The 11,064-nt window shown below is 42.2% G+C and overlaps 1 protein-coding gene across 6 annotated transcripts in view; it reads left to right on the top strand.

Moving 5' to 3' along the window:
* Window positions 1–11,064, top strand: part of AP1S2 (adaptor related protein complex 1 sigma 2 subunit) — a 49,831-nt gene that overhangs the window by 26,236 nt on the left and 12,531 nt on the right. For 2 of the 6 annotated variants that reach the window (XR_001482689.1, XM_015417624.1), the window contains exon 5: window positions 3,814–3,906. The exons of the other annotated variants lie outside the window; for them this stretch is intronic. Coding sequence is in view for 1 of the 2 variants with exons in the window: in XM_015417624.1 (XP_015273110.1) it covers window positions 3,814–3,858 (45 nt within the window). In the remaining variant the exon portion in view is untranslated. The remainder of the gene's footprint in view (window positions 1–3,813; window positions 3,907–11,064) is intronic. 6 annotated transcript variants of the gene reach the window in all.

The raw sequence follows: 11,064 nt of genomic DNA, 5'->3' as shown, positions 1-11,064 counted from the left end.
CCATAAACATGTTGATTTGCATTTGTCTGTTCTTACGTGAATATTTTAGAGAGGGAAGAATCATGTCCCATATTACTATATAATCATTCTAGTGGCTTTCTGCAGAGAAGTTCCAGAACTGTCCATTCTTCACTACTCTTTCCCCCCTTTCTCTGAGTATCCATGTAGGCTTAGGAGTAGTGGTACTTCAGAAATGTTTCTCTGCGCTTTTTGAGTGCTGGATGTCAAACAGTTGCTTTGGTGTTGGCAGCCTGTTTTCCTCCATTCATTCCTGCCACTCTCTGAACTGCTGAGTAAATTCTGTGGAAGTTTTCCCTTAGAAAAAATACCACATGCTGTTGGGTTAGCATGAGGGTTTCAATAGTGAGAAATTTCTTGATGAGGTTACCTGAAGTTTTATTTTCTACAGAAGCTAGAATATTAGGCTGCCTTTTAAATACTGTGTTAGTAATTAGAGTGAGGTCATCTGGTATTTTAAAACTGTGCATTAGAAATTATGTGGGAATTTTCATAAGCAATTTTTTCCCTATAAAAACAATACACCCTGGTCTGGAGAGTGCAAAAGCCTCTGTCATTCTCAGTATTTCAGTACCATTACTTTCACAGTTGCTTAATTGCAGAATGCAAACATGGAACACTGCATTTCATTTTTTATGCAGCTGTCTTTGAATTTTTTCAGTTAAAAAAAAGGTTTAATTTCAAAACATTATGGGCAAAATGTAGATCCCACTAAAATTAATGAGGCCTGTACAACAGCAGGGTTTTAAAAATCGATTACATCTATTAAAAAACCTGTAAGAACAACAAACCTTCTGCTGAAGTCCTGACTCCTCTCATTGTTCTACACTTGCTAGTGCTTTGTATATTCTCTATATTCCTTGTCTTGTTTTTTGAGTAGTATCTGGATAGTTCTACTTTACTTTTGTAGCCTCTCTAATGGATCTCTTACTAATGTACTAGTGAGCAAGCCTTACAGCAATTCAGCTAAATTAAAGCATTGTAATGATTTGACACTCAGCTTTACTTTCCCCCCCAAAATAACTACTCAGCGGGTAGCTTTTAAGAAATTAACTTGTATATAATGAATGCCATGAATATGCTTTAGGCTCCCTTTCTTTTGCTATTGTGGGAATCTATTGAAGTGTATCAGCCCCGTAGCTAGGGAATTCTTTGAGAGGGGGCCTCGGGGGGCCCACCAGCTAATTAAATGAAAGTACAGTGCAGGTGGTAAGTTGGAGCACTTTGGGGGTCAACCCAGGAGGGAGGGGCCCCAGAAAAAACACTAGGGGGCCAGGCCCCATGGGCCCCATGTTAGCTACGGGCCAGAGTGTAATCATCTCTTCAGTTAAAAAAAAGATAGGAATTAAAACACAGAGCAGTTTTGCATTGGGACTTCAATAATTCCCCCTTCAGTCTTAGTATCCTAACACTGCAGTGTTTCTGTTCTCATGATAAGCATAAATGATGAAGCACGAGGACAAAAGGACAACAAACTGCAAACACAGTTGTATATATTTATAATTTCCCTATTGTCAGACACACAATGGAACTCATTAAAAGTGAAATTCTGTAACATGGTTAGCAGACAAAGTGGCTGAGTATCATTCCTAGTGAGCACTGTTTGGTGTAGTGGTTAAGTGTGTGGACTCTAATCTGGGAGAACCGGGTTTGATTCCCCACTCCTCCACTTCCACCTGCTGATGTGACCTTGGGTCAGTCACAAGCTCTGGCACAGCTGTCCTTGGAAAAAGAGCAGTTTGTGTCAGAGTTCTCTCAGCCCCACCCACCTCACAGGGTGTCTGTTGTGGGGAGGGGAAGGGAAAGGCATTTGTAAGCCGCTCTGAGACTCCAAGTGAAGGGCGGGATATAAATCCAATCTCTTCTCTTCTTCTTCTGCTTAATGCAGATTTCCAAATATTTAAAAGGGCTTTAGGAGATCTTTGCTATCTTCACTAGAATTTTATTCCCTGTGAAGTTTCTTATGTACTTATTCTGCAGGTATACCAACTTGACAAGCTAAAATTCAAGTTAATAAATACCTCTTGATTTATAGATGCGAGCTTTTAGACAGCCTGTAACTGGCTTTGTTTTAAATACCAATGACATGCCCTTGCTCTGGCACAAAAGTAATATGTGTGTGTAAAGAGTGCCCAAACCAGAATAGGATGAGAGATTAAAAAAATGTCATGCCTGAAAAGTAATGTGGAAGTTCAGTTTGAAGGAGAAAGCAGCAGGGAGGAGAAGGATGATTTAACCCTTTTCTCACTTGCCACTTTCTCCAGGGCACCCCAGGGCAGAGAATAGCAGTTAATGAAGGAAGGTAACCTGAATTCCTTGATCAGCTTGAAGCTAAAGTTATAGTTTGGCTCTTAATATCAAGAGAGTAAAAAGAAAGTTGCAGTGCTAATTTCTTTTGTTTAGTGTACTTCTATACAATTTGCTATTTGTAGTTAGTGTACTGAAGAAATTGAGAGGACACTGGGCTGTGTTTATGTGACACAGGAATATTCAGGAGTATGTAACTTGTATACAGTATACAGGAGTGTGTAACTTGTATGTTACATGCCATGGTGGTACTCCTCTATCTGCATTTCAAGTTTTTCTGCTAAGACAGGATTGTACAAATAAAGTAGGAGGCCAGCCAGGATCATGGTAAAACCAATTATAGCATTGGAAGCTACATTGTGTCCATGTTAGTGTACTTCTCATGGCATCCCATCCTCCCTCCATTGCTTCTGTATTCCTGTGTTACTGAAGCAATCTTGGGACCAAGTCACTGGGAAGTAGCAGTCACACTGCTTCCCAATACAAGTATTGATTTATTTACATTATTCATTTATACCGCACCTTCTGCACAATGGTTTCCCAAAGCAGCTAACATCATTTTCCTTTCCTCCAAGGTTAGACTAAGAATGGCTGAGTGGCCTGAGGTCACCTAGCAAGCTTCTATGGCAGAGTGGGATTGAAACCTGGTTCTCCCAGATCCCACTGAACATGCCCCAAATCTTTCTGCTTTGAGAGGATCAATACATGTGCTTGTTCCAAGAGAAATTTATAGACGGCTTGCCCAGTACATGAAGCAGACTGTTTAGTCTCCACTTAAAAACTTGTGCTTTGAGTCCAAAACATCCAGAACATTTGGATGTTCTGAGACTCCTGCCTCCAACTGAAGATCACTTCTGTGAATGTGCAGGGGAGGCAGGAACACAGATTTAGCATTACACTTATTTTCCATTTGTGCTTTTTAAATTCATGTTTTACACTAGTTTATTAGAATACTAGGGTTTTGTATCCCACATGTATTTCAATGGCTCTTCAATAATGGTTTATAACTGTTGCTATTGAAAACAAAATGTTAACTTATCTTTTATTTAGATTTTGTTTTATTCTTTATCAATAATTTTAATAAAATATTAATTAAAACCATATTAGATCTATATTTTAAAATGAAATATTTGCAGATGTTGTACAGGGAAGACCTGAATTTGAAATTGATCTTCAAATGCTCACACCTTTCTAAATAATTGCTAATCTTTTATGTTAATAAGCTTGCTTGGGGGTGGGGGCTCCCCTATCAACCTGTCTTGTGGTTTTTTATGTGGAGTTCGTGCCTTCATTGCATATTTGTTAGCTTTTCCCTTGATAAGGCTGTGTAATGAAGCCACTTGTTTGAGAGTCTGTAACATCCCTCAGAAAGTGTTACAAGTCTGTGTGATAGTGGATTTCCTGCTTTTGTTGTAGCAAAACTAGTTGTGATAACTTTGTGAAACTGCAGAATATCAAATTTTCAATTGTGCTTAATTTTATTTGTAGAGCCAGAATGAAGACTGGGGAGGTTTGTCTGAGGATATCTTATGATTAAGGCAATCTAAAGCCTTAGCCTTTTGATCCCCATCCATACGATTGGTAACTACCAAATCTACCATTTTGGTGGCATGGATTACATGGGTGCTTTGCAGAGAGGAGTTTTGCACGTGTCAATGAAGCCCTTGCCTGAAAAGTAAACGGGGGAGCACAAAAGTGACTGGTGATGGGCTTAACTCTCTGCAACGTTTGCATGACAGTATTGAAGTGTGTGTTGGGTGCTGTGTCTTCTTTTCCTTTTCATACTAACAGCATCAGTTGAATTGTGTGATGTATGGTATTTGTTCAGTGGTGTTAATTTGTAGGTTAATAGAATTTATAAGATTTCTAGGCAGATGTTTGATCTTAATTGTTAAAACATGCTGAAATATTTCCTGGAATGTCTGATATGAAAATTGCATAGGCCTTGTACAGAAATGATTCTGCTGTAGTTTACTGTAGTTGATGCCAAATTCTGTGTAATAAAAAAAGTCTAACTTGTATATATAATTTATTACAACATACTTTCTGTGCAGCGTTACATAAAAAAGGTAAGTGTGTGACTGTTTAATTAGAAAGTGTTCTTGATGAACACACAAATAGAGAGGAGCTATCAATACTTTTTGTAGCTAAATTATACATTAGGTAATGTACTATAGCAGCATAGTACCTTTTCTCTTTTCTGTAAGGATCTTGTTACAGGCTAAAGGCTGAACTTCTAATCTAAAGTAATGTACTACATTAGTCACGTTTGCGTCTCCCTTTCCTGGAGATATGGATGGCTATAAATCTTTGATACAACTGGGTTTTATTAGTTGGATTTATTTACTTGCAATTTTTTAAAACATTAATTAGCAGGGGAGGATAATCAATTATGTATCTGAAAAATGATTTGGGGTTAGATTGTGCAACCTATCAGCAAAAGGCATGGGAAAGGTTCCCATCTTCCTAAAAGTCCTTTCTGTTCCCAGGAAAACTGATTCTTTTAGTTGTTTGCAGGACCCATGTAGTTATATAGGTTGGGCAGGGGGGTGTTGAGGAGCAGACAGGGGGCCAAATCATCTTCATGCCTCTTGTATCAATGATGCTAATGCTTGTAGGAAGAGAGAGGAGGGGTGATTTTTGACTCCTTTGCACCTCCTCAGTGCAGACTCCTAAACTATGTAGTGAGGACTTTTTGGGGGGGAGGGAGAAGGTACCAGAACTCTCAAGAGGGAAATGAAGTTTTCAATCTGTATACTGGAAACTCATGAACTTTTAAACATTTTTAAAAGAATTTTGCTGAAGAGGTTTGAGAACTCCATTCTGGCATGTTCCCCCAGAAAAAAAATCCCTGTATGTAGCTATTAGTCCCTATGGGTCCCGTGAACCCAGGAATCACCTTTCCTACGGACAGAAGGTTCTTCTGTGGGGGGAAATGTGGAATAGTTCCCCTGATCCTTGTGTCAATGGATTGCAGGATCCAATTCATTTATTAAAATGAAGTAATGCTTTAACACAACCCAATGTGATCATATTGAAATGTAATTATCATATTGAAATGTAATTATCTTTTAAAACTTAATCTATACTGTTCAGTCAAACATACTGAGATAAAGCCTGAATTTTTAAAAGAAAGAACCATGGGGATTAAAGTATATCACTGTGGGTTATATATTGCTGTGGCATGTTTTGGATGTTTATGACTGTCAACCAAAATAGCTTGGTCAGCTAGAGTCAACTGAAAATAAGCAATATGGAGTCCCATTCAAAGGTTGGAGTGTTTATGTAAGAATTCCAAAGGGATTATGCATCAATAAGTTGGGAGTACTAGTATTCTCCCAAACTGGCCCCCACTCTCTTTTATAGCTCTTTCTACCCCCATTCCATTTCCCACAGTTCCTCAGTCTTAATACTGATTACTGAATGTCCCTTTAAAAGTTCTTGTATAAACATTCCACTAGTTGATTTTGCTGTATAGCCAGCATTCTCACAAGTATCTGCCTATGGAAGAAAAGCTGCAACTGGATTTTCTTTCTGTAAAGACTAGACAACACTTGTATAATTGTTACTTAATTTGAGGTTTTTCATTTTAAATTACATGGATGTGTTTTATGTACTGTACTAGGAAAAAGCCCCGTTGTGGAAATAAATACAACAAGCCTAGAAAGAGGCTCTGGGCAGGTGCCCCGGCCTTGGGCACTCAGTGTCAATTTGTTGTGGCGACCTCAGCAGGGTATAATGACACTGAGTCCACCATTTTCTCTCTGCTAACTAAAGAACAGTTGTAATTTTGACTGATCTCCAGCCGTCACCTGGATATTTTACAACAAACAGGACCACGGTGTGTAATAGCCAGTGAAACAGTAAATCACCGTGAGTGTTTCACTGGTCACCTGGATATTGGCAATGATGGTTCCCCAAAAGGGAATGGTTGGTTTGGAGGGTGGAGTCTATGACTTTGTACCTGTCCGAGGTCCCACGCCTCCTGAAACCTCACCCTCTCCAGGCTCCATCCCTCACATCTCCAGGAATTTCCCACCTGGAGTTGGCAACCCTATCTCCTTCCCAACCAATTATCAACCTACTTTTATTTCCCCCTCACTCTTCAGCTTTCCACCCCCCACACACCTGGAGCCTCTACCATGCTCTGAAGCCCTGACTGCTATGTCATATTGGCTGTCATAAGGGGGGCCACCTCAGCAGCATATAGGATACAGAGCCCACCATTTTCTCCAGGGGAACTGATCTCTGCCATCTGGAAAGCAGTTGTAATTCTGAGTGATCTCCAGCCCTCACTTGGAGATTGGACACATTTTACCTCAGGACAGCAAACTGTTTAGAATGTTAGAGGCAAAAGCCAATCAAATTGCATATGCAAACAACCTCTGTGTTCCAAGGCAAAGGCCAATGAGGCTGCATATGCAAATAACCTCTGTGTTCTGACTGCCTACTGGGGGGGGGAGGAACAGCAAACTGTTTAGAATGTTGCAGGCGAGACTCAAGCAATGCAGCCAGTGGATAGGGACAGATTCTGAGTGACACACCAGGGCACCAAACAATTCCGGAGCGTGTTCTAGAGAAGTGCCACCACCATTCGGCTTTTATATATAAGGGACATTTGTATCCCATGTTTCTTTTCTGTGGTCCAGGTTTGCTATTTTATCCACTATAACCAATTGGTATATTTTCCCCTCTGCTTCACAGTTTCTACAAAATGAATCAAGGCTGCTTGTCAGTCCATAAAATATGATTGCTAATGAGATCTAACAAGATGGGGACTGTGACGTGCAGGGGAGGAAAATCCCATTCTTCCATACTGTCCCCTACTCTGTCTTTCCAGCCCTTTTTCTCTCATCCCAGGTGTTTCTGCCTCTATCCTGTTTTTCATATTCTGTCTTCCCAGCCCTTTCTTCACTTTCTCCTTCTGCTTGCCACTTTCTCTCCCTCCCACTATTTTTTCTTTCTCTTAACCTGCAGTCATTCCAGGGCTGCTTAGACATGTAAAATTTCTAGAAATCTTGAAGCCATGGGGGAAAAACATTTTTTTAAAAAATGGAAATTTGGGGGGGGGGTAATGTATATGTGATAGTTACTTTCCTGTCAAACCTAAACTTTTATTGATTGAACAACATAAAATGCATCATTTATAACTTAGCTAGGACATATATATGGTATTTAAAAGTGGAAATTGTCTCATAGAGTCACATGAAGTAGGGCTGCCAGCATGTTTGGATATTAAGCTAAACTTTAGAACAGTTGTTCCCTACCTTTTTGAGTTTGAGGGCCCTTTTTTAAACATCAGACCCAGGGCTCTTTTTGTAGAAAAAGCCCAGCAGGAACTCAGTAGCATAATAGGCCACACCCAACAGCAGGAACTCATTAGCATATTGGGCCACACCCCTGACAGCACAGCTCATTAGCACATTAGGCCGCACCCACATGTGGTTATCCACTTTTGCTTGTTATTCTGTTTACCTTGTTTGTTGTCAAAACCCAGGGCCTTTTTTGTAGCAGGAACTCCTTTGCATGTTAGGCCACACACCCCTAATGTAGCCAATCCTAATGAGTTTCTGCTGTTGGGTGTGGCCTATTATGCTAATGAGTTCCTGCTGGGCATGGCCAACTTGGGAGCCAGCCGGAACTCCGTTCCTGCCCAAAAATAGCCCTGATCAGACCATTTTGTAACACCCCCCCCGGTGTGATAATAGTTGTACTATTAATACATCCATTTATTGAGAAAATACATACTGATAAAAAGATAATGCATAATGTGCATATGGATTTGCAGACCCACTGAAAGAACTCTGTTGCATTTTTTTTCAGTGCTCTCCAAAATTTCCCAGTTTTCCTCTTGGAAAAATTTAGACTTTCCTGAAACCTTTTTATGTGGTACTTGGGGAATCTGGGCCAATGGCCTTTCCTAGCTTGGCCCTTCCCTGCCCTGCCCTGCTGTCCCCTGAGGTTTTAAGAGGCTGCTCTGCCTGCTTGCACAGGTCCTAGGAGGCCCCAGCTGCTGCTGGCTTCCTCCTGTGCCCTGTTCCCAGTGGCAGTCTGCTGCCTTAGCCTGCTAGTATTCTGAGGCTGCTGGTGGTGCATTTCTGGGCATGGCCTCCCCCTTACTCCCTTCCCCGCCTCCTCTGGCTGGGCTGCCTGTGTCCTGACAGTGTCCCTTCTGGAGGAGGTGAGTGTGGGGGTGGGGCCACCCCCTCCAGACACTATACTTTAAAGTTTAGTGCCTCAGTTGCTAGCAAACTCCACTGTGCTGATTGTGGCATTTTACCTCAACCCCCATAGTTTTCATTAATTTTGATGGCTTTTTTCCTCCAAGCCCACAGGTTCTTCTAGGTTAGCAGACAGCTTGGCCTAGTTATAGTGTCCTGCATTCAATGTTTGAGAACAGCAAGACATAAAGAAATATCACACACACATTTTTTGAAAAAAATGCAAATTTGCATATTATTAACATTAAGTGAGACTGCCAAAAATAAAAACAAAAGGGGTAAAAACAGATATTGCTAATGATATTTATTTGTCTGAGTAAATATCTAGTCAAAGCGTGGACAAAAATATGTAAACCAATTAAATCAGATATTTACTGGCTGTTTACTGCTAGTAGAAATCTTACGAGTCTCCATTTTTGCTGAGAGTCATTGAAAATCCAGCTGATACGTTGTAAGGGGTGTACAAATTAGCTCTGTCAGGTGTTGATTAGTAAGGATTGCACGATGCTTCAACTTAACAAACTTCATCACAGAATACAGTGATTCATAGCAGTATGAAATGAGTCGCACACGGGTTTTCTTCAGGATATTTTATTTTTTGAATCTGCCCCCAGAACTCCATTGTTGACTAAGATTTATGGATCATCTTCAGACTCAGATCCTCCTGTAATTCTCCGGTGGTCCAGGAGTGGGGCAGTCCTTGACTCCTTACTCCTGGGAAAGCACCTCCCCCTTCCGTAGGCAGGGCCAGCAAACTTTGATCCCAGAGGGGAGAGGCTTATCCTCTGATCCCCAGTCTTACTGGCCCTGCCTTCTGAGCAGGACGTGCTGGCTGTGCTCTGAAGAGCACGAAGATCCCAGAAGACATCGGAAGGTCAGAAGAAGAAGCGGAGACCTAAAGGGCAATGGTAGAAGGTACTTACCTTCCAGCCCTAAAACATATTTGAGAGCTGCAGGCCTCAAATTACAATGGATACGGTGCCGGCAGTCCTGGGAGGCCCCCAGGCGGTAAACTGCTCTCCCCCCCCCCCCATCCACCCCGGCCGGCGGCTGACGCTCAGTGAAGAGCCTGGGGAGAGCAGAGGTGGTGCAGAATGTCTGTCGCCATCCCTTTTGGCATTGGAATGGAGCCCCCTCCTTGTTCCAGATCGTGGCGAGGAGGGACGTGTCTCCTGCGCAGTCTACCCGGTTGGCTGAACCACGGTAGGACTGTATCCGTTGAGAACTGGCAAGGTGTGGAGGGGGAGAGAGAAAAGGACTACCACTCCTCCTCCAGTTTTCTTTTCCCCGCCCTTTACTCCTTTCCTCTGGATGGGAGGTTCTTTAAAAGGATGAATTGCTTCTGGTCCATGGGTCAGGTCTCTAGCAGGGACATTTTACAGTCCTTATTGCTGGGCCTTCGGGAAAGGGAGCAACAATAGACAGCCTATGTCTTCCCCACCTGATTTAGCGGATGTGGGTGGGGTAGGGCTCCATTTTGGGGCTCTGTTAGGAGAGTGATGGTGGCTACTTTCACTTTCAGGTTCTCCTAAAATGCCTGACAAGGCAGGAACATCTAGCTCCCAAGGCACAGAGAGTCTTAACCCTTCACAGACTACCAATATAGCTTCCCAAAATACTGAGCCCTCAGGAGAGGAAGCCCAGTCAAATTTCTCTCCTGGCTTAGAGAGGAAATGAGAAAGAATTCACTGGTCTAGGGCAACAGGCAGCTTCTTCCTAGGCTACTGACCTCTCTGCTAAAAGAGACAGGAGTCCCAGTACAGAGGGCAGCCCTCCTCCTAGAAATACAGGCCTCCCAAGCATAGTGCCAGAAAAAGGTGAACTATTAGAGCAGAAGAAAGAAAAGGGTGCCTGTCATTCAATCTAGACTCTTCCTCCTAATCTCTATAATAGAATATGGGCTAAGGTCATGAGGGCACTAGAGCTTACATACACTCCAAAGATACAGGAAGACAAGGAGGATCCTGGGTTCTTTCCTGTAGGCTCTGACAAAGCCATTCCCAAGTGTGACGCTTCCTGTGGCATTATATAATATCATTATGGCAGAATGGGAACACCCAGCCAATCCAAAGTCTGGGAAACCCAGTGTTTAATAAACTCTGCTCTCTTAATCCAGGAGCCACAAAGAAGTTCAAACTTCCTATGGTGCATGATTCAATTAACATCAGCATCTACTTCTCTATTTCCCGTGGATGCTGATGGACTCCCAAAAAAGACAAGGGAGTTGCAAAGGCACTGCATAGAGTTTTTTTGAGGCGCCTGCCATCTCCCTTAGAGTATCAGCTATGGGATCCCTGTTTGCTCAAGTGGCCTACCTGTGGGCCTCAGAGCTAACTTCTGTAGACAGTGACATACCAAAGAGCCTTAAGGATGAGCTAAAACAGATAGTTCTAGCCACAGCATTTGTGGCAGAAGCCTCTTTGGATGCCATACAACTCACAGCGAGGGCTATGGCATGTCGTGCAACGGCCAAGAGAAATGCATGGCTGGGGCACTGGAATGCAGATCCAGCAACAAG

This window comes from Gekko japonicus, unplaced genomic scaffold (genome assembly GCF_001447785.1).
Source record: "Gekko japonicus isolate JY-2015 unplaced genomic scaffold, Gekko_japonicus_V1.1 scaffold18, whole genome shotgun sequence".
In the NCBI taxonomy this organism is placed as follows: Eukaryota; Metazoa; Chordata; class Lepidosauria; order Squamata; family Gekkonidae; genus Gekko; species Gekko japonicus.
This window is presented reverse-complemented; position numbering and strand designations above follow the sequence as displayed.